The 24,862-nt window shown below is 31.0% G+C and overlaps 1 protein-coding gene across 2 annotated transcripts; it reads left to right on the top strand.

Annotated features, from left to right (window-relative positions):
* The first annotated feature begins 2,323 nt into the window (after window positions 1–2,323).
* Window positions 2,324–24,287, top strand: LOC106467345. 2 transcript variants are annotated; one of them, XM_013927690.2, is made up of 5 exons: window positions 2,324–2,387; window positions 9,659–9,961; window positions 11,279–11,527; window positions 15,352–15,465; window positions 18,844–24,287. In XM_013927690.2, exons 2-5 carry the CDS (start codon window positions 9,803–9,805, stop codon window positions 19,408–19,410), a joined length of 1,089 nt encoding a protein of 362 aa, XP_013783144.1. In that variant the 5' UTR covers window positions 2,324–2,387; window positions 9,659–9,802; the 3' UTR covers window positions 19,411–24,287. The 2 variants fall into 2 exon arrangements, with proteins under 2 accessions (XP_013783144.1, XP_013783146.1); XM_013927692.2 differs by having other exon boundaries at window positions 2,330–2,404.
* The last annotated feature ends 575 nt before the right edge of the window (window positions 24,288–24,862 follow it).

The following is a 24,862-nucleotide window of genomic DNA, read 5'->3' on the forward strand; positions in this document are numbered from 1 at the left end:
AATATATATATATACATACGAGGCTTATTAGCAAATTACGAATTTATTTGATCAGCTGATCCGAAAGGTGAAAAAAACAACAACATTTGACCGTTTTTCTTTATAATTATTTAAATTGCAACGATGTTTAACGCGTATATTTTAATTCAATCAGATAATTACGAAAATACGTAAAAGTATTGTTGAATAAACAATACTGCTGTCTCTTCATCAATGATGTTACTAATTATAACAACTAATCAACTATATAGGGTCATACGACATTAGTATTAGGCCTATCACATTTTTTTAAACACTACATTATTTATCTAGTTTCTTAGAGATTTTGGAGAATTAAAAGAATGTATATAATAATAATAGTATTCCAGCCGCACTATATTTGTCATATACGTTGCCAACGGCACGTTTCGTTCAATCTAGAACTCTCCAGGCTGACTAGGATACAATAAACACAGCAGTGGTCGGAACACTATTTAGATAAGCCATTTGATTATTATTACACTTTTAGTATTTTTGATTATAAACTCTTCTAATTCTCGAAAATTCTTAAAGGACTAAATAAAGGAAATTCTATTTAATTAAAAATCTAATAGGTCTAATTCTAATGTCTTGTGACAAGTATAATTGTAATAATTATTCGCCAACTTGTAAAGGTGAACACACCATAACCATACAGGTTGTTGAAGGGAGAACAGATTTTATTAGTATATTAATAACTTAATTCAATATATCATACAGTGTTAGGACTATTCGCATTCCACAGATTAATGATGTGCCTATATAGTACATACTATTTAATTTCTCTTAATTTACAACAGAAATTAAATTGTCCCTTTTCACGTGATTTTAGAGTATTTAGATTTGTACCAAAGCATTAAAAACATTTTCCCCACGGCCAGTGACGGATTAACACAATAAGATGTTTATAAATTTCATCTAATATACTTTTTTTTTCAATTTCTGTATGGGCCCCTAGTGGTTGCCCAAGCCTTAATCCGTCACTGACCACATCGCCATGTGGTTAGGACGCTCGACTCGCAATCTGTCGGTCGCAGGTTCGAATCTCCGTCCCACCAAACATGCTCGCTCTTTCAGCCATGGGGGCGTTATAATGTGAGGGTCAATCCGACTATTCATTGGTAAAAGAGTAGCACAAGCAAGAGTTGGTGGTGGGTGGTGATGACTAGCTGCCTTCCCTCTAGTCTTTCACTGCTAAATTAGGGACGGCTAGTGCAGATAGCTCTCGTGCAGCTTTGCGCGAAATTCATAACAAAACAAACAAACAAACTGACCACAGCATTTAGAACAGCTGCAGCATTGCTTCAGATTTGACCAAAATTTCTTTCCTCTGTCTATACACACACACACACATAACATATATTACACTTGAGGGACAACAAGAGGCCCCTTGGCCCATCCTGGTGTCTCATTAATTTCAACACCCATCTGCTTATATCCAATCGTGGTTCCCCAAGATCTCATAAGTCCTGTTTTGAATTGTCTTAATTCTCTCACGCCTGAAGCACTCTATTTCCAAGGCTGACTACCCTATTCGAAAAATAATATTAAGCCGATGCATCAATTCTATCTAACTCCTTTGTAATTTTGAAAACCTCAAACCCTTCTTTCCTTAAGAGAAAATCATTTTAAAGGTTTGTTTGTATGCTTGTAGTTTAAGCACAAAGCTACATAATGGGCTATCTGTGCTCTGCCCACCAAGGGTATCGAAACTCGGTTTCTAGCGTTGTAAGTCCGCAGACATGCCGCTGTGCCACTGGAGGCACATTTGAAGGATCTTAACCTGTCCTTATATGACACTTCTTCCATCCAAGTATTCATCCTAGCAGCCCTTCCTAGAATCCTTTCCAAACTCTGTTTTCTTAAAATAAGAAGTTCAAAACTGAGTACAATACATTAAATGAGACAAATAAGCGAAAACCTCTTTTGACTTATATTCAGTATTCCTTTTTGCTTTCTCACACTGCCTGAAAGACTGCTATCGACTAAAACACCAGATTATTTTCTTTCATAGTACCACAGAGTAGTGCATTTTTCTAACTTGACTGGAGTTATTACAGTGACTTTTGATCCTATAAAATCCAGTCAGTACAACATCGATTAAATAATGGTGTCGTGTGTAAAAATGTATTTTTTTATTGAAGAATATTTTTACATATTTTATTAGAAGTTATGGCTTTTACAGTAAGTAAGATTTTACTTACTTACTGTAAAAGCTGTAATTTAAAATATACTTAATCAGTAAGTAAACTTAAAACGAAATTACTTATATTTCTATATATCTAGAGGGATGACTAATGACGTCATTGTAGGCGTATGTTAATCAGGAAAAGAGAACTGATTGTTGTTCTCTGGACTGTTTGTCTGAGGTAAAATCTAATATTCTGTAAGTTTTAATGACAAATTTTAAAACATTTCAATAAGGCTTATCAGAGTTTTCATTTATAATACTTTTGCAACTAACTGATATGTTTATCATAGGACAAGAGTGATTAAGACGAAGGATTTTATTTGTAAAATATTACCAATAAATTAGGCCTAACAGTAACTAACTAGCAGTAGCAACGCAGGACTATATAATGCAGTATGCGCGAGGCAGTCTTAAATTTAAAGTTTAGCCTGAAGGTTGAAACATTAGGCTAAACTTAAGTTCAGCAATTAACGTTATTCATTTTTATTAACAGTGATATACTGTTGCGATTGAGAAAACTTAAGATATTCTTTAGAGTCAAGTTCATGTCTTTTTAAGTTTTCCAATTTACATATAATGATGTACAATAAGTAACAGAGATCAATATATTAATGTATGTTGGTCATCAGTTGAAGACCGAAGTGACGAAGCTCAAATTCAAGACCCATTAAGTTAATTGAGATAACAATATATTTAAACATTATTATAATAAACAAACATTCTACACTTGTATTCACCGAAAAAATCCATCTATTCTCTCCACCCCCTAAAAAAAACAAAACATTTATTTCTGCAACTTGCAAGAACCTGTACTCTTAAGTTAACTTACAACATACAGTAGGAGTAGAAGTATAATTTAACTTATAATAATAATAATAATATATTTTTTGGGATCTTACCAAGGTAATTAGAGAATAATTATTTTATGGTTGTTTACCAAACTAAAATATCAGTTCTAGTACAATTATTACAAGTTTTATACAATATCCTGCATCTACTATTACTAAGACTACTAATATTTTTATTAGTATTAATCTCTCTTTATAATTTGCTTAAAATATAATATGGTGTACCGTGCATTCTTATCTGTGTAGTGTGAAAATTCTAGAGTGCGTGATAAAAGAAGAATACGTAATATTGATGGAGGCATAATTAGTAAATTAGTGAAGTTTGTTGATGAAATTAAACCTTTTGAGTATTTTTAGCTGTATTGAAGGTGCTTAGGTATTACAGAATGACTCAATTCATTTGGCAACTTTAGTATGTAGGCTTCACTTGGAATACTGTCTACAGTTTTTGTCTCTCTATCTAAGGAAGGGTTCAGCAAAGGACTATTGGAATGATTTTAGGATTGAAGAGTTATCTTATAGAGATAACTTAAGATCTCTTGTTTTCCCTTGAGAAACATAGGTAAAAGGTGATCTTATTGAAGTTTACAAGTTTATTTAAGAGATTAATAGGATAAAATCCTCTGATTTAGTTACACTTTGTTCTGAAGACAAGGAAACACAAGTGTAAGATTTGGAAAACTGGTTAAGACAGTTTTACTTCTCTGACATGGTTATTAACACATGGAATTAATGTATTACCATCAGCAATAGTGAAGGCTTGGTATTTTATAAGAGTTTGAAATGGGAATAGAATTCTAAAATAAAGGGTAGTTTAAGTTTTTACTTTTTCTTGAGGGTTGGTTGTGCATGAACAACCTTGAAGAATTAAATGTTTCCTTGTTTTCAAAATTTTATAAACTTTGTATTATTATTATTCAAAGGGAAGTTCAAGTAGTAATACAGTTGTGTTGTAGGTACAACAGATGTATTGTAGATACATGTTACAGATAAAAATCTTTGCACTATAAAGCTTGTTAGGTTTCAGGAGCCTAAATCTTTAAAATAAGGTTTCTGTTAGTAGCTTAGACTAGTCTAACAACATGACTATTTGTCATTTATTTAATGCTTAAGGTATTCAGTAGTGGTTTGTCGAGTAAGTTATAAGGATAAAACCAGAAGTGTGGAGTGTAATATAGCTTTTTTTTAAATTAATCACTGTGGCAAATGTTAAAGTATACAGTTATACACCATTTTAGGAAGATCCTTTTATGGAAACAGGAAGACTAAATAGGGTATTAAAACTTGCTGGTTAAGTGATGTAACTGCTTAGCTCCAGATACATTATAAAAGGCAAAATGGAAGCACATACTTTATTGTTAGCACATCTGAGCATATACAGAAGATTTTGATGATTTATTAAATGTAAAAGATGTGATGTCCAAAAAAATGTGAATGAGAAATCTACTAGACTTCTCAGGAAAGAAACCCAATAATCCAGGAGTTTTTACTGTATGCTATGAAATATCATGAGTCTTTTCAGAAACTGTTTTTAAAATACACCAAACAACAGAGAGACTGATGCATCTCGTTGAAACAAGTGCAAGTGATTTTGAAGAGGAATAGTGAAAAATGAAGAGACTTGAGAAGACTTTAGAAATAAACTAGGCATTAACATAAATAGAAAATAGCACAGCCATTAAATAAAGGGGGTCATGGATATCTGTTAATGAAGTACAAGAAAGAAGCAGTTTGAAAGGTTTTAGTTTCAACTGATAGATGTTTTTCTGACACTTAATATATAAATTAAAATATATTCTAATTATAACAAAGCTCAGGATTGCTTTTCTAAAAATCTGTACAATAATCCTTGTGATAAGCCATTCGGTAGAATTTGTCAATACACGTACATCAGCGGGCATTATAATTGAAATGTTACTTTTAAAAAAGCAGTGAGGTTTTCAGATACATTGAAAGGCAGTGTTTGGTGGCTCTGACCTTCGTGGGATTGTTCAGGGTTTCTGAAACAGTAATGTATAGTTAGAAATTAAAGGTAATGTATTGTAAAATTGCTGTAACTAAAGTTTTGCAAATGTGAAACACAAGTTTCAAACAACCCCTTCAGAACCAGAACAATAGTATACGGAAGTAGCCTGTTGTAAAATATAGCAGGCAAATCAGATTATAAATGTGGGTGCCCTGTTTTTGTTTTTTGAACTATTAATTGTGCAGAAATTATTTTTAATAAAGTACTAGCCAAAAAAAAATTCTGGTAGTGGTTCATAATAATCAGTTTTGGAAACTTTTTCAGGTATTATTATTATTATTATTATATGACATTCATGATGTCTACAAAAGTTATTTTAATATGAAAATTATTCATCCTTGCTACAACTTAAAAAAAAACAACTAAAAATTTGGAACATTATTCATCTATTACAGATAAAGATTCAGTCAGTATTTATGCATCATAGTTCTGTATTAAAATGAGGGCTTTTTCCTTTAACAGTATTTGTAGCGGTTAATATGCCTTGCTTAATACCCGACAACAACTTTCATTTTCTCCCTCATTCTTGCAGTTAACCATTCAAAAATTAGCAGCATTTATCAGATTTTTATCATTGCATTATTTACTGGTGTTAGTAGAAAATGTGATGATGTTTTCCAAAAAGCCAGTGTGAAAATCAGAAATGCTTTTAAAAAGAAATTAGAAATTCCAAAAATATAATACACCATAAAAGCAATTAAACTAGTTAAAATGAAGATGCAGGAAGTAGTTAATTAATTACTAAACCTTGTTTTATCAGTATTATCTAGTTTAATATAAAATTATAATTTATAACACTATAATTTAGAGTTTTTCTTCTCAGTCTAACCAAATCTTTGAAACTAATGGAACTTTACAAGTTATGCATCACATATTTCTTTGGAATATAAAGTGAAGTCATGGTGTATATTGACTATGTGACAGTTAAAGAATTAATCAAATTTCACTTTATACAGAATGGTTATTTCATTTCAAATTGATAAACAGAATATGAAACTACACATTTTGCAACTTGACCAACATAGAGTACACTACAAGAAAGCACGTCATACACTAGGGTAGACACTTTAACAGCAAATGTCTTATAGCTTAAATTTATTTCTTTAGAAATAAACAAGATGTACAGTTTTTTACGTTTGACGTCTTCTTTTCATTCTCACCTCTATAAATGTTCACAATTGTGAAATATTTCTGTTAACCTTAATCATCATCTTTGCGATGATTTAAGAAATTGTTTTACGTTTTGCAGTAGTTAGCAAACCTATGTCTTTCTTAATATTACAGTAAGGAAAAACAAATTCAAAATTTTGTAGTATATAAATAGAAGTACTCATCCGTAGGACAACTAGTATTTTAAGGATACACAGCGAGAATGGAACTGCTAGAATAATACCTGGTTTAAATAATTTAAGTAAAATTGTAAAATTGGTATTATGAAAAGGGGTCTTGCATTCATAATAATGGTGACAGTAAAAAATGTCATGAGAAGATACGATTATTTTAAAAAATGTGTGGTTTCGAGCAGAATTGATACTGTCATAATTTTGAATTTTAAACTAGTTTTCTTTTATCTAGTACATGTATTTTCTTATTGTAGGAAATCTGTCAAGTTTTTTTTTGATAGGCGTATGGATGTGAAAGGTTACATAAGTTTATGTTTAATAGGTATTTGGTTGGGAAATAAATGACCTTCTGGGACATCGATTTTTTCTCATTTATTTTTTTTCATAGACTTTGTAATATCTTGCTGCTATGTTTTCAGCTTAAGAACAAGTTACCTATACAGCTTACATATGAAACTTTTAAACATATAATTTTCTTATCATTATACAAATGGGTAAATAGAAAAGATATATCATTTGGTTACATATAATATTAGCATTTATCCAAATATCAGCAATTCAAATGTCTAATGACTAGTTTACTTGAGAAAAACAAATGTTTGTTTAGTTTTCTTCTTTCCCAGAGTAAAATGCTTTAATTTATTTATTACATTGTTTTTATTTATCCATGAGGATGCCACAGAATGTAAGCATTTTTTTTATTGATATTTCAGCTGTTCATCTTTATAAGTGGATAAAAAACAAGCACCCCTGGTTATTACAGGCTTTTAATCGTGTAGGAAAATTTTCTAGGATTCCTAAGCCTTTGAGCAGTAAATTTGATTATACATAAATAGCTGTGATATATCTCCAACACATGTAGGTGTAAACACTAGTGTTTATTGATTGTATGTTAAACATTCAGTATATGTATATTTCTAGACTTGAGCTTGCTGAGATTGCAGATTTGTAATAGAAGTACATGCTACTTATATGTTGCTAAGCGACCAACAGTTTTAAGACAAACTAGTGGTATATTGATTAGTCCAGCTGCTCTTAGTGGGTTGTGTTTGCTTCAACGTATATGTCAGACTGTGTATTGTAAGAGTACTAAGGTGTGTTGAAGGTTGTAACTTGAGTTTTAGTTTCTTGTTTTGTATGTTGTTAGTTAAATGTTTGATTCTTGGATGTGATTATTTTAAATGTGCTTAAATTTAGCTTTGTCGGAAATTGTACGGTCGTAAGTCTTGCTGTTGTAACTAAAGGCCATTACGTATAGGTAGAGAAAATAAATTGTACGGCATCACATGCATGTACGTATGCTGAACAGTTAAATGACGTGATACAGAATAATGTTTAAAATGTCAAGATTTTATGTGTGTTTATGGAATAGATCAAGTCTTGCTGTTGTAACTAAAGGCCATTACGTATAGGTAGAGAAAATAAATTGTACGGCATCACATGCATGTACGTATGCTGAACAGTTAAATGACGTGATACAGAATAATGTTTAAAATGTCAAGATTTTATGTGTGTTTATGGAAAAGATCAACTCTTGCTGTTGTAACTAAAGGCCAGAATAATGTTTAAAATGTCAAGATTTTATGTGTGTTTATGGAATAGATCAACTCTTGCTGTTGTAACTATAGATTGAGACAAAAATTTACTTGGATTCATAAAAAACCTATGCATTAAATTGCATTCAAGAATTTGCTTATAACGGCATGTACGTTTTGTTTAGTGTGGAATGACTATGAAAATGTTTCACATGTACATGTAGGGTATTGTACTCTGTTAAAATCTGCATGCCACTAGACTATGTACATATACATGTATAGTGTGTTGAGTATTTATGAGTAAATAATAAAATTAATCATTACATTTATATAAACAAATCTGAGGCCATTTCATTTGTTAATATTTATAAACAGAATATGCTACTATATATTTTTTTTAATTATGAGCTTTGGAATGTTTTAAACTTGCTGTGGCTGAAATAATTATACAGCAGGTTTGTTAATGTAAGTACGAGGTGTTAAAAAGTAGCTTTGGTTAGTTTCACTTGCTTAGAAACACTTGAGTTGAAATCCTTAAAGAAAATATTGTGCTACACGTGTTAATACAAACTGATATTAGTTGTTCAGTTTAGGAAATTTTTGTGGTATAAAACTTGTCATTTTTTAATTTCAGACATTCATATTTACCTTGTAAAGATAAAGTTTGATTTTCTTTTTTTGAACTATCTAGTTCCTGTTGTAGTTTGACAGAGAAAAATATAGTTTTATACTCATGAATTTTATTATGATAATGTCTTTGAGAATACTTTTATTTTCTTTCAAAATATGAATTATGGATGAAAATATTAAAGTGACAAAAAATATAGATTGGTGAAATCTGCATTTCAAGTCTTAAAATTATGGAACTTCTGCTTAACTGATTTCTAGCTAAGGCTGAATTCAGTCATGTGGTTTTAACAGAAGGAGATTTTAAATTATTGTTCTTTCACCTAAACATTTAATATTCAAATAATAGTGGGTAATAATGATGATAATGAGTTGTGTATGTGTATATGGTCTTCTGTGCTAAAAGATATGAGTTATTAGGATTCTGTAACCTTTGGGTATAGGATTTTCAAAAGTGTAAGATCTGGACCAACATCTCGGTGCACAAACTAAATTAGTTCTTTGGTCAAATGTGTTAAAGGCTCATTACTCTCTTAAGTGCTATTTCTATCTTTCTTTTATTTATTTTATTTAATCAGTAATGGAAATATAAAAGAAAAAAGTGAGTAATGTCCAGCTCTGACAAGAATACACGTGTGTTGTTGTGGTTTCAGTACCTAAATAATAAACATGCATAAATTTAGTTCTGGTAAACATCCATAAATTTATTTCTGGTAGTAGTAATGTAGAGGATGTCTTGTTATTCTTTTAGAAACTGGGTGACATTTTTTTTATTTTATGTTTACAGTTTTGTTTTTTATTCCACAAAACTTAAGGCTTCAGACTTATTCATCAGGTGATATCCAAAAACATACTTAAACAGAATAGCTTTGTTGGTCAAAATGTATATATACATTTCAAAGATATTATGGTTTTTCTTTATTATAGTTTTTAGATTTAGAAAATAACTTCCATTTTATCCTTCAGAAGAACTAATTTCATGAGGAATCATAGACCTGTTGACATATTCAGGCTGTTTGTTTTGCATATAGTGGAGCAACGGATATTATATACATTTCATTCAATCTTAGGTGCAGGTAACGTCAACGTTGAAAACACAGAAGAAGAATCAGAGATTGCGTATTGCAGTTCCAAATTAAAAAAAAATGGACATTGATGTTAGATGGTTTTATAAAATGCGACTAAAATAGAAAATTCTGTGGCCCAGGTGTGTTATGGTGGAACAGATGAAGTCAAAAAGCTTTGTTGCACTCTTAGCTTGCATTGTCTTAACAAGCATTATAGTGTGCCTGTTTGGAGATTCAAAGCCCTCTATTCACGAGTTTGTGTCTACAACACAGAAACAGCTTACAAAACAACTCAAAGGCATTAAAGTAGGTTAAATATTGTTTTTTAATAATTTTTTTCTTCAAAATTTAGTAACATAGTACAGAAAATCATGTCATTAAAAAAAAATGTTATTGAAGTAGAAAAAGTGTGAAGTATTTGCTTAACATAAATGATTTTTCTGAGGTTATAGATTAAATGCCACAAAATGTTATTGATGTTGCAGTTTCGAATAGTCACTCCTTTGTTATGCTTTTCAAAACATTGCATAATTTCTATTAGCTTCAGTTGTTATTAAGCTTAACAATTCAGTTTAAAAAATTGATAAGTACTGTAGACATAGAGTGAAAAATAGGGATTTATAGCTTGAGAAAGTAATGTAGATGCTATTTCAAGCCTATTTTGTTTAATTTTTCTTTTAGAGGCCCCAGTTTTAGGCTTGAAAATATGATCTTTTCATTTTACTTTTTTTGATGATCCCTATTCCCCTTTTTAAATTAACAATTTTTAATTATTTTGTCAATGATGTTAGTGAGCTGGTTGTCTAGGTTTGTTAGTTGTGTCAGAATAGAATTAAACAATTCTTTAGCTCTGATTAAAAAAAAAAGTATTTTTCAATTAACATTTTCTGAACAGCTTATACAACTTTGTCACCTCCCTCCTTTTTTATTGCTATGTCTTAAATATAGAAGTGAAAACTGGAATAAAATAAAGTTGATCCTCCACATATATACAAAGTGATTATAAAGAACATCCCATACTTAAAATGACTATATCTTTAAAAAAAATACTTGCCTCAGTAGAAACAAAATGTTGCTAGAGGCACATTAAGAATTGTAAATTTAAATAATGGAAGTTCGGATGTGATACAAGGTGTTCCCGAACATATCAGACTGCATACTTAGGTCACTTCTCTTGTAAAATAACATTGCTTTCTCTTCTCTTCTGTCTATCTCTCTCTCTCACCAGTATGAGATTGGAGGTTTGCATATAATGATGTCATCGTGCAGGATATTGTGAAGATCAGTGAACATTGCTCAGAACAGATGGTGAATGCAGTAGCTTCATTTACGTACAACAGTTTTGCTATGCTGATTGAGAATAATAGAAAACATATTTAAAATTTTATGACAGTTTTTGAAACACATTGTACTATGTCCAAACCTTCTTGATATTCTTGTGAGGAAATTCTGTTCTCCTAGGACAATTAGTTTTTAAAATAAAATTATTTTAAATTTGTGGCTTCCCCCTTTTTTTTCTCTATAGTCATCCTGTCTGTGTAGAGGAAATAATTCATATACGTATATGTCTGTATTTGTCCATTTTTTTAGATATTGTTTTGTACTTACTATCTATATATGTAGGTGCTACCTTCCGAGGCTCCTGAAGTTGATGTCAACCAAAATTATTTGAAACTTCTGGGCTTTACAAACAATCCAAGGTTGTATCCTTCAAGTACTTGGAGCAATGTGACATTACCGGTAATAGTAACTGCTGTTTCGTCAGGTGAAACTGGTCTGGCTGTTGGGCTCATCAGGTCAAGCCAGAAATATCTCCCAGATCATGTTGTATTATTATATGATCTTGACTTGTCAGAAGAAGAGGCTGCTATTGTAAGTAAATTCTATTTTATTATTAGAGATAAGAAAAAAGTGGGCTATGGGCAGCATAAATGATATTAGTTCATAGAAAATCTGGCCTTAATGTAAGTATTTTATTGAAAAACAAAATAGGGACATGAAAATTTGGAATTTTAATGCATTTTATATTAATAGTGAATAGGGGAAATTTTCTTAACATTAAGGAAGCTACTCAGTCTTCTGCACAATATTGGAGTAGTTGAATAAACAATAAATTTGTGTGGCTGTGTGTATGTACCAGCTGTGTGGGTCGTAAGAGCAGAAGAAATGTTAGTGTTTGTAAGTAATGACATATTTTGTTTCTACTTAGGGTCGCATTCTTGTAGTAGCTACGATATATAATTGAAACACCACTTTTACAAATTATCACGATTTTTTGTTACACCTACAAAGATTATTTTGGATTAGATTTATGTATGAATTTAAAACTAAATCTCCCAAGCTCCACATATGCAGAAGATAAGGCAGAGCCAATGGCTGGGAATATCACCACTAGTGGAATTACCCTGTGATGATTCCTTGCACTGAAATCATTATAGGATTTAGTTTTGTTGTTATTTGCGACATTATATATTTCTTGCCAATTTATTGTGCAGAATTGACATTTTTAATTTATAAGCTACTTTTAAGCTCTAATCTATATAGTTAGCTTACTTTAGATTACTAGTTAATAATTAAATTATAGCAAAAATGTTCATTGAATCTCTCCAGGAACTGCATTTTATATATATCCATTCCTTTAATTTTAGTGTTGTCCCAGCTTTTCTTATAAAAACGATTGATTAATTATTAGAAAAGTGTTTCATGATAATGAAAAAAGAATTAATATACTTTAGTAGTAATAGATGGTGATACAGAAGATAGAAATAGTTAAGTAAGAACTTAGTAACTGCTAAGTTGAGTTATTCTTTTCATTCAGAAATAGAGTATGGGATTGATAAAGTATGTACTGTAAAAAATAGACCTGAGGTTATAACATCCCATCTTTTTCAAAAGCTTATGCAACCAAGAAAAGCTAATTACATCAGAACTTGTGTGTTGGTTGATTATATTATTATATATTTTACCTTGCATTGCAAAGTTGGCTTGATGTGAATTAAGCATAGTTTATTTCAATAAATACTTTTTGTTTTTCTGTTTCATTTTTACAAAAGCAAGTTTTAAGTTAAGCAATCTAAATTACATTTCATGTAAAGTGAAAGCCAGAACTTGTTGTTATGGGTTGAGAGTACATCTAAATAGTTGGTATTTATATGCATGGGTTTATTTCTTTGTATGAGTTTTCTTTTTTACAGCACTGATGAAACTGTAAATAAAAAACACTAATCATTGAGATCTTTTATCTGTCTGTCTATTCATTTGCTTATTAACTCATTGATTATTTATTTTATTTACATAGCTAGTATGGGATGTAAAATAAACTAGAATTATGATTAAAATTGTTTCATTTGTTATTAAACTTGTGTGCTACAAATAGTTTTATAGATTACACAAAGAATAATTAGGCATAAGCTGAGTAAAATTACTCATGACAGTAAACAAACAAACAAAAAAATAACTGGTGAAATTACTTTGTGGGTATAGAACTAACTGTAGGAAGTATAACTAATAGCACATTTTGTTATTGGTTTACTGGTACTTGCCTATCCACCAGGGTTGAATAATCTAGTCTAGCAATTTTGCCACTAAAGCTACTTGGTTGTATTCAGGAAGTTATTGTTAATTATATATTATCGATTGACATTATTTAGTTTTTAAAAATTAAGATTGTATTCAGCAGGGGTTGAAAGTGATAAGAAATTTAAGTAGATTACAGTACTAGGAATTGTTGGAAACTTAACTATGAACATTTATTTATGTATATTTATGTTAACGAATGTAATATTACCGTATCAATAAAACATATCAATACTTAATTATACTTGTCATAAGACATTAGTACTAGGCCTATTATATTTGTAAACAGTACATTATTTATATAGTCCATTAGGGATTTTCAAGAATTCGACGAGTGTTCAATAATAGTATTTCAATTGCACTATGTATACCATATCCATTGCTGACGACGTGTTTAGCTCAATTCAGAGCTCGTCTGTCTGATTGAGAAAAAAACAACAACACAGTAGTGGTTGGAACACTTTATGTAAGTCACATGTTTTAACAGCAGTTGTACACTATAACATTTGTTGTCATAACAAATGGCCTTGTATAAGTAATGTTTCAACTACTACTGTGTTGTGTCCCTGCCGGCCTGATGAACTGTGGACTGAGCAAAATGTGTTGTCAGCAATGTATATGGTATGCACATAGTACGGTTGAAATACTATTATTGTACGCTATTCTTATTTTGGAAGATCCTCAAGGGACTAGATAAAGAATACGATGTTTAAGAAATATGATAGGCCTAATACTAATATCTTATGACAAGTATATTTAATTATAATCATGCTTTGCCAGCTTGAAAAAGGTGTTCACACCATAAAAAAATTGTTGTTAAAACATATCAGTGGTTTGTTGTTTTTAAAAATATTTTAAATTTTACACTGCAGTTCGGGCTTCGCAAAGAGGTGACTCCAAGTTTGAATAATTATTTTTGTTTTTTGGTAGTTTTTCAAATTTCTTATGTTGAAACACTGATGAAAATACAATAGGTTTATTGGACAAATTTTTTTAATGTTTTAACCCTAAAATTGGGAGTCCATTATATAGAAACTATTGACTGTTTTTATCATCACAGTATAAGGCAAACAGTAAAAATCACTAGAATTGTATTTCAACAATAATATAGTATTAGAGCTTTCAAACCTTATGTTCTTATCAGCTAAATCCTTATAGAGTAATCTTCATTTGGTCATTTGAGAGTGAGCTCTTCCCTCTATATATGTAAAGTTATTCTTGAAAGATTGTTGCCCGTTCTAAAGTGATTTACCTATAGAAGAGCTATTTTTGGTGCTATACTAATCAATACACTAAGGGAATGTCCAAAAGTTATATTTACCCTAGTCTCAGTTGCAAGTGTAAGGTTGGAAGTTGTGACGTTTGCATGAAATATAAGTATTGTGGATGCAATCATAATGGGCTTTCTCAACTTGGTGTTGAGGTTAAAGTGATCAGGAAGACAGGTCAGTCAAAAATGTTAGAATTCAATTAAAAGAGATCAAGAAAACTGTGAAACACATGAAATATTAAGAATAATATGCTTTATTCTTCTCACTGTAACCATTTTCAATCATACAACAACTGACAAACTTAGATATGATTGATCAAACCTCAACAGAAAAAACAGATAATTTTGTAAGAAAGAGCTGAAGTACACTTATGCTTGTTTCTAGGTGTCATTAACATGTTGAGAACCATTCTTACAGTGCACAGCAATGTCCAAATGGAATGGCTGTAAGAAAAAGTTTTTTTGCTTCAAGTAGACCAAAACGTCAACAATGAAACAACATTTTGAGAGTTTCAGTGCATTCTTTAAAGCAAGAGATTAAACCCTGAGCTTGTGTAAAGTTTTATGAAAGAAATTACTTTTGTGGATTTTATTTTTTGAAAGTTGCTACCCAAACATGACAATTTCTTTATGATTCACTCACAGTTTTAGGTTAAAGGTTGTTCCTTTGCCTGGAAGTATCTTATTGCAACTTGTACAGCTCCAGCCTTTCCTTTTCAAATCTTTTGTGCTATAGGAGAAAGTTTTGTGTGCATTAGTGTGTTGGAAAACTAAGAAATTGTATGAATTGCTGTTCAATAAGGCATGTTTTATATGTTCTATACTAACATATATTGCTTGTTTATTTCAGCTTGTGAAAACCTGTAATCTTACCAAATGTTCTGTTCAAAAGTTTGATTTTGATTCTTTTCCGTCACATCTTCATAGTCTGAAACTTTCTGCTTTTCGACCAGTAATAATTCAGGTAAGATGAACTTTCTTTTATAACTTTAAACTGGAGATACATGAGCAATTTTTCTTTGCAACTTAAATTGGCAAAATTTGACTATGTGTCACTAATTGACAACCCAACGTATCAACAGACTTTTAATTGACAATCAAGTTGATGGTATAGACCACTGCTTTATTTTTAACATTTCAGTTGATAATTTTTCAATGTGCCCATGAGTGCTCAGCCAATGATATTTCATTTTTTTAATCACCTTTAAATTTGGCTAGACAAGTGGATAAATGAGGAAATTTTGAGATTGATAAATTTTTATGTGATACAAAATGCTTATGGATGTTAAATATGCAGAATATAAAGACTATCATAAAAAAAATCAAGAAAAATGTAATGAATTAGCAAATAGTGTTAGAAAATCAGCAATGTAGGTAAAGGACAAACAGAAGAAACTTAAAATTTAGTACTTTGCTGGGAGAAGAAGGGTAGCAGTAATTGAAATAAATATACAAAGACACCGCAATTTTAAATAAAACATAGGAGTTAAAAAAGTATATATATAGATAACCTTCTAGACTTCTGGTTTCAAGACATCATAAATGTTTCATTAGGTTTCTGAAAAAAATCCTCAGTGGTCTATCTGGAATTCAACGTAGGTAATGTAAAGTTGAATAATTTTTCCGTTACCAAGAAATGGAAAGTTACTGCTAGACACTCGGCAGCATGAATGTATTCTTCTCATATTTGCATTGCAATGATTGGACTCCACAAACCAACAGACCTTCAACTGTTGATGGGGTCGTGTGTTCTAATGCCTTGAATTCTGCAGGATCCTCAAAATGCACTTACTGTATAAAAGTATGCTTCATGTAGTTCACACTTTAATGTTTTTTACATTGGCATTTCTTCAGAATTCTTTCATTTACTATCGCAGTTGCCGAAACGTGCTTACTGCAAACAGGCACCACCTTAAACCTGCTTAGCCCCCAGTGACTCAGTGATATGTCTGTGGCCTTACTGCTAAAAGTATTGGGTTTTGATACCCGTGGTGGGCACTGCAGAGATAGCATTTTGTGCAGCTTTGTGTGATGGGTAAAGTATTGAAAATATTTACTTGAGTAAAAGTACTGTTACTTTAGAAAATATTCACTCCAGTAAAAATGTAAAAGTACCTGTTGTTGATGGCTACTTAAATAAAAGTAAAATGTACTGAATATATACAGTACTTAAGTAGCAATAAAGTGAAAAGTACCGACCAAAAATAAGTGATGATAGCATACATTCAAGGTAAATTCACACATAAAAGGCACTACCAAATATAAACTCAACAAACTTTTATTTTTATTAAAACAATCGGTATTACTATCTATGGTACAGCTCTTCATATACTCCACTTGTTATTTAGCTTCAGCAGCAGCTGATTTTCAAAGTTTCCACTTGACAGATTAGCTCGTCTCAGTGCGAACGAGAGCCCCGCAGAACTAAACAAATGTCCGCATCCTACAACTTCACCGAATTTCCCACTGTTGTTTTTAGTGAAAATAAATCTTTCAAATAAGGCCATGTGTCAGACATGATGGTCACAGTAGGATGGAATTATCACAGTCAACACTAGATGTAAAATGGCTGTGTTTTGTTCCTGCTCAACAGCACAGGAAATACCACTGCTTGTGATTCTCTTATTTGAAAGAGTAGGCGTGCTCTGATTGATGTAAAACAAAAAACTATCACCATGGTAACGAGTGTGATTTTCTTTTGTTTTCCTCCAATTTTTTTCAAATGTAACGACAGTCTCATAAAACAAATGTAGTGGAGTAAAAGTAGGTAATTTCTTCTTGATTTTACTTAAGTAAAATAATGTTTAGAGTACTTAAGTAACAGTAAATCTCAGAAAAGTTGCTTAAGTAGTGTAACGCTACTTCATTACTCCCCAGCTCTTCAAACAAGCAAAACTGCTTAAAAGGATTGTCAATCTTACATTTTTAGTTATCATCTAGAACTGACAAAAAAAAAAGTTGCTTGTGTATTTCTGGCTTTACAAAAATATTTTGTTTTTGATTTATGAGGTTTAAGTCCTTTTTAATCCACCATACAATAACCTCAATTAATTTAGGTGCGTGAATAATGTTATGTCATTGTGCATAATTTATTATTCGTTATTATACAGCAGATCAACTGTTTATTGATTATGTATATATATATATGTGTGTGTGTGTCACAGATTTTTTTTTTCACCAAAGGTTTTTGATTTACTTCATGTTAATACTAAAAAAATGAATTTGTAACTTTAAGAGGTAATTGTACACGAGACACAATCTATTAAAGAAACATTGTATTTTAGTTTTATTTAGAAATTTAAATCAAATACAGAAATTGTTTCTTCAAATGAAAAGTTAGTCTTAATTTGTTCTGGTGAATTTACTGATTAGAAAAAGTGTTAATTAAAACTAATCGTGTTGTAAAGGAAGAAAATAATTTTGTAATCAATGTCAGTCTTCCTAATCAACATAAACAAGCTGACAATGCATTTTTATAGTTGGTTTTATTCCAAATGGTCACGTGAAAATTATACCATACTGGTAGATGCCTGTTGAAACAATTCAATGGTAATTTTGTTAAAAATAGTTATGAATAAATCTAAAATGTGCATTCAACCCAATCCCTTGGATCAGGGTGTATATGCTGTACAATTCTCCCATAAAAAGAAACATTTTTTGTTCTTAATAAATTTTTTCTCAGATTGATTGTTCAGTATATACGAAGACTACAGTTCAGTGTTGATATCGACATGAAATTTTAGGAAGTGAAAAAACATAAATTTTCCTGAAATGTACTGTTGGAAATATACGTTTTGATATATAGTTTTTTTTTTTCTACAATTAACCATTCAGAAGATACAGTGTGTGACAGACAGACAATTTGGCTATTATTTCCCCAAAAGGTGGCCAAGGGCCGCCTGGAGGGATCACCTGTTTTAACCACTCGTAACACTTTACAGTAGTGTGTTGTCTAACAGTCAGTCAGTAAACACTAAAATTGTCACACATAAGGGACGCGTAACATTGCAATTTGTACTGTCAGTAAAATGTCCCCATTCTGTGAATGACTAGAAGAATTATGCACACTGTAGGCTACAACACAACATGACATATGAACTTAAAAAACAAGAAATTAAAATTTATGTTACTCTTAATTTTGGTTTTATTTACTCTTGAAACAGAACACTGAGGAAGTACATCTAGTATATATAGATTACTTTTATAAAGTTTTCATTGCACTCAGTATACATTTAAATTTGATCGGCCTAGATTTGAATAACTTGTATAAAAATTTTGTTAGCAGTTACTGTCTTTTGCAAAGAATGTTGAATTGATTCAATTATTATATGATTATTTACAGGAAGTCTTAAATAAGGCAGGAGCTGTGCTTTGGTTGGATATTCAGTTCAGATTTAATAAAACTCTTCCATCTAGTGTACTGAAAAATGCAGAGCAAAAGGGCCTTGTGGCATGGAAGCTTGATCATCCAACTTCATCCCTCACACACCAAAAAATGTTTGACTATTTTCACATTTCACAAGAATACTACTACTTCCACCACATGGTTGATCCTAGTCATATAATTCTCTACAATACCGAATCAATTCATCACAAGCTGATGCTACCATGGGTGCAATGTGCCCTCACCTTAGACTGCATCGCTCCTATTGGTGCTCAGGGTTCGGGTTGTAGGTTTAACAAGAAACCTATGTATCGGTATTCCGGTTGTCACCGCTATGACATGTCGGCTTTAAATGTGGTGTTGGGTTTGATGTACAACTTTAGTGCTCACAATTATGTGGCTAGCTATAAAGACAAGTTTTTTGATTTGGTCAAACAGGAAACCATATCTAAACCATCAAAACCTTTATTGACAAGAAATACAACAGGCGAAACATTAAGTTATGGTAGAAATAGAAATGTCTAATGAGAGATACCAATATTCATTCAGTGAAACTGATTTTCTCAACAACAGGTAGCACTAAAGTTAGGATCTGCACCTCCCCCATTTTGACATCTATTTGAGAAAAAATTTAATTGCACCATTTTCTGTAATAGTGTTTAAAGAAAACTCAAAGCATGCTATACAAAAATCAGGGATTACCAGGAAGTTCCTTGCAATTTAATTTTTTGTTTTGTTTATGTTGCAAAATTGACATAATATAAGTGTGCTTATATGCAAGAGCTTAGGATTTGTAACATAGATTCTAGCTGTTTTTAGTATTTGTTGAAAACATTGTATTGCTTGTTTGTATGTATGTATGTACTTCAGTTACTAAGTACGAAAATTCAGGCCTGGAAAACCAGTCAGAATGAGAAAATACCACATATCAGAGATTGTTTATTTCATTTTTTTATTTTAATTTTTTACCTAAGTTATTGTTCACAAAACACTACTGAAAAAAACCCCAAAAAACTGAACATGTTGCATGGATTTTTGTAAATCCAGATTCTCTAATGAAAATTACTCAGTTGTTTATGGTTTTTGTCTTGTCTACCTGTCTGTTAATGGTATCTGTTTGTACATTTTTCATATCTCCATTTGTTTTTCACCTGTGTCTCTTTACAGTTTTACTTCCCCCACTTGTCATTTATTTGTGTCTGTGTGTGCAATTTTCCTTCCCCCACTTGTTTAACTGTCTCTGTATACGTTTTTCTTCTTCCCACTTTTAACTGTTTTTGTACATTTATCATCTTCCCATTTGTCTTGTAATGTTGTCTGTGTAAATGTTTTGTCTATCCACTTCTTTTTTTCTGTATCTTTGCACACTTTTTGTCTGTACATTTGCCTTTTTAACAATGGCTGTAAATTTCATACCTCATGGTATCTATGAACATTTTTCGTCTCTTCATTTGTCTTGTAAACCCACCTGTTCCATCTAGTGATGTTTACTAGCTATTAACCCAAACCATCAGAACATCTGTGAAATCCAATCTGATGTGGTGTACATTAGTTTCCTAGTACTCATAACGTTTCTTCTGCACATACACTTCTTATGAATAGAGAGATAAAAGGATCTTCTAAGGAGCTGATGATATCAGAAGTTTTCTGTTTTGTTTCTTATGAAAACCAAACTATGTAAGTCTCAAACAAAACAAAATTAATGTTACATATGTTTTGTGGCATTGGTTTTTACTGTCCGTTTTCTCTGTGATCCAGTGTATTTGTAGGAATATATATGAGATTTACAACAAAAATGTCATTCTTGCTTAAACTATACTTGTTAGAGAAACAAATTTATAACTTTCTGACTGAAGAGTAACACTTAATCATCTATAGAAACTTAAAAAAACAACGGAAAATTTTTTTTTCAATGTTGAATATTTTATCAAAATTATGAAGATTTCAAAAATATTCCTGAACTATAAATGAAAATATATGAGAAATATTTAAATTTAAGTATTAGAAGTATTCTTTAACATGAAGCAAAAGAGAATTAGGTGTAATAATTTCAAACTTTGGCTAGCCATGTACAGTTTTGAAATACAGTGTATTGATAACACCACCAGTGTGAAAACAGATGATTTAATCTGAAAGAGGGACTCTGAAAAAAAGGTTATTAAATATATAATTTTGTTGGAAATTTACCATAGGTTTTATCAAATTCATTGTAATAATGTTAGGTATAAATGCAAGTAAGGATAAATGTATAATTTAACACTTACAATAATACTTACATTTACTATCAATAAACACATGCATAAATGCTTGCAGATAAATTGATGATTTTGAAAATTTAAGAAACTCTTTTTTTTTTCTCATTATAATTTTTGTTTTGGTGACAGTATACTTAATGAATAATAGAACCAAAATTTTTTGCCACATAATTTTGGATTATCTTTGAAGTTTTAGCATGACAATAAAAATATCGAGGTTGTGTTTTTTTTTATTTTTGTGAAATGTGAACCATCAAATTATATAAATTGGCTTTGATATATACAACTTACATAGTTATTTTGAATATTCATTAGTATTTTTGTTGATTTTCATGTCAGTTTAATCAAAAGGGAGATCTTCCTAAGGGGCTGAAAATTAAATATTAATCTGTAGTAATGAATCGTAATATCTACAGTATAAAAATCCTAGCATATTTAATGTGAATTGTGCTTAGAGATTAAGTAATATGTTAATTCATGATTTTTCATCTCTAGAATAAGTTAGTTAAATTTCTTTTAAAAATCTTGTTAATACATTTGTTGATTACTTACTTTTAGCCCTGTAACATATACCTTTTTTGTTGAAGTTGTATCATATGTTTAATGAGCAGACTAGTGATGTTAAGTATTATTAAGACTGAAGAATAAAGGCATAATTTAGAAACAGAATATATTTAATTGGATCGGTAATGTTTTTAAACAAATATATTAACAACAGGAGACCAGGATTGTTAGAGTTGTTATATTTCAATGGAGGAAAAATGTTTATTAAGGAACAATACAGAATTTAATGATACAGTTTCAGGATCTTTTCTTTTGCTTAAGTAAAAGATTGGTAAGCTTCAGTAATCTTCACGACTTGACAACTAACTTGGTTAAGGTCTTGTTGAAAACCTTTTGTTGGCTAACAGCCAGATGTTGTGATTGTTTTATATGCTTTAGTTGTTTTGAAACTAATTTTGAATTCAGCATTGTTGTTGCTTTTAGTAAGGAGTTGTTAACAGTTGTTATCATTTAAAAAGTATCAAAGATGAAAAAGCCAAATTTTTTTAAATAAAATGTCAGTAGAGTTATTTAAATTTTATTTATTCTTTTTTTTTCTTTTGATGTGTTTCTTTTAATACTTACGACTCACAGAACATTTCTCCCTCCACATCAGTTTTTATATTTCAACATTTATATGTTTAATAAAAGAGGTGGGTCTGGATTTATAAAACGGTGTTCAATAATTTGTTATGGTGACACTTGTGAATGTTCCCTGACTAAGAACACGAGTTCTGTTTTTGTTGGTGTCTATTTTGTACACTTTTGAGTTCTTCTTTGCTAGTGTTGTCCCTCTTTTTAAGTTTTGTTACAAATTCTTCACAAGTGAAATTGGTAATGTTAGACATAATGTTTACTAACTTCAAATAGTTTGTTTGACTTGTAGCTTTTAAGCTGTAAGCAGTGAAACGTCTTGTGTAAATATTGCTCATTGTGAGAAAATAGGTATTCAAAATACAGCCATATTATGAACTTGTCTTCTGTCGTATTGCGCACTATTTAACAATAGAAACTCTTGCATCTGTAGACTCAAATACAAACTGTTAATGCAATTGGCTCAGAGAAAGACAAGGTGATATTTTCTGAAAGTACATTATTTAGTATTTTTTTGTTTGACATCAACATTCCTTATAAAATATATATACAAAATGAAGTATTTCAAAAATGTTCACAGCTGTGATTCTGTTATAGATACTAGTAGCTTAAAAAATTAACATTTTTTGACTAATATGAAAAAAAATAAGTTGATGAAACTGAATAAAATCGTTGTTTGTCTGTATTAATCCTAGATGACCATTTTTGTATTTGTATCGGTAAGAATTTTTTAGGGTAGTATTTTTTCATAGAGAAAATAATGATCCCTATTTAAAAATGATGATAACCTAGATACTCAGCTGATTGGTCTAACAGTATTGTGGATACTTATACACTAGTGTTGGTTTTGGTTTGTCCTATTAAAGTGAGTGGAAAGCATATGAAAAGTGTAATAAGTAAGACACTGAAGCCAACAAACAGAGCAAAGTATTACAGTGTTTATTCATAAAATAGGATGAGTGTGACCTACCCAGAAATGAATTGCAGGAGGATATGTGATGAACCAGATCTATGATTCTCCAACTGTTCAGATATTTCATTGTGAAGTTGTATGTGAAACTTTACAGGTTTTTCAGTGGGGGCATCCAGATGGGTACTTTACCATTGGAAGTTTCATTTGTATCATTATTTACTCATGTCTTATCCTTAATGGTAGTCCAATTTTAGGATCCAACCCTAAATAGGTGGATGTTGGAGTCCAGACCCATCTTAAGACAGCTTTAGACTTTGAACAGTGATGTAGGAGGCTCTAGTTGTTAATTCATACTGCACTGAATATTTGGTAGTTTTCTACATTCTTCTTACGTATATATATATATATTGGATTTTATTCATATTGAAATATGTCCTGGTTGAGACCGTCATCCTTGTGATCCTGCAAACCGTTTGTCTGCTTTATAATTTATGCCATAATGTAGTGTTTTTCTAGTAATTCTAAAGTGTAAAATAACTAAGTGGTTAGGTGTAATTTGTCAGATTTGCACGAGACTGTTCATCCTGGTGTGCAGATGTTTTTTTAAAATTGAAAGTCAGATTTAAATGCTCTCTTTTAATATCAAAATAAAGCATCCTTGCAAACGTTATGAAGATGGTGTAATCCCATGTGTTGGGTATGTAAAGCTAAAGTAAGACTTTTTCAGGGAAAAGCTCCTCATTGTGATAGAACAAATTACAAAGTAGCTTCTCCGTTAAAATTGTCATACCCGTGGCGGCTTTTTTGTGTTGTTTTGTAGAATGAGGTTTTCATATGTACATAGCTTTGATGAAAGCCTGGTTTGTATCGTAGCTAGCAATGCGCTGTTTGATTTTTCTAGTAAAATACAGTGCTTAAATATGTAGCCAGTAATTACTGTTGTAGAGATAAAATCAGTATCATTTTTCAGTTGGAAAGTAACGTGACATTGGTTATAGTGTGCCGAAATTTCTCATGTATACTAGTCAATTTCATGTAAGTCATGAACGATTCAAGTGTGTGGACACACCAATAAACACGATTTGAACCTGAGCAAATAATGTTGTTCTTTTATTATAATTATTATTTGACTATAAAACGATGTGAAATGCTAAACTCGCGTTAGTGAAATATAGAAGGTAAATATCCTTAGTCATTTCAGCCAAACTTTAATCAAGCCTTTCAACTTTACTATTTATTCTTTCAAGGAATTGAAATTCTAAAACAGCAAATAAGATAAAACAACAATCAAAGATGTAGTTATAAAACGCAACGATTTAAAAATTTCCAACAAATTCAAAAAGGAGTTTCATTATAAATAAATATACGTGTATGTGTGTTGTGTGCGGTAAGAGAAACTAGAGGATGAACTCGTGCCTGTATCTACTAAAATTATTTGATTATCAGAGGCGTTACTAGGTGCTGGCACGTGCCCCGAATTCACATTTTGTGTCTTGACAAATCAGAATAGATGAATGAACTTTATCTCTTTGGGGGGTGGGGGTCGTCATGGCCAGGTGGTTAGGGCAATCGACTCGCAATCTGCTGGTCGCGGGTTCGAATCCCCGTCACACAAAACATGTTCGCCCTTTCAGCCGTGGGGGCGTTATAATGTGACGGTCAATCCCACTAA

This window comes from Limulus polyphemus, unplaced genomic scaffold (genome assembly GCF_000517525.1).
Source record: "Limulus polyphemus unplaced genomic scaffold, Limulus_polyphemus-2.1.2 Scaffold2578, whole genome shotgun sequence".
NCBI classification, from domain to species: domain Eukaryota; kingdom Metazoa; phylum Arthropoda; class Merostomata; order Xiphosura; family Limulidae; genus Limulus; species Limulus polyphemus.

Excerpts from the sequence above, each read along its gene's own strand:
- LOC106467345 (XM_013927690.2), top strand. The coding sequence starts at position 9,803 with ATGGTGGAACAGATGAAGTCAAAAAGCTTTGTTGCACTCTTAGCTTGC. Across the intron at positions 11,528-15,351 it reads CAGAAGAAGAGGCTGCTATT|CTTGTGAAAACCTGTAATCT; the intron begins GTAAGTAAATTC and ends TGTTTATTTCAG. Across the intron at positions 15,466-18,843 it reads TTCGACCAGTAATAATTCAG|GAAGTCTTAAATAAGGCAGG; the intron begins GTAAGATGAACT and ends GATTATTTACAG.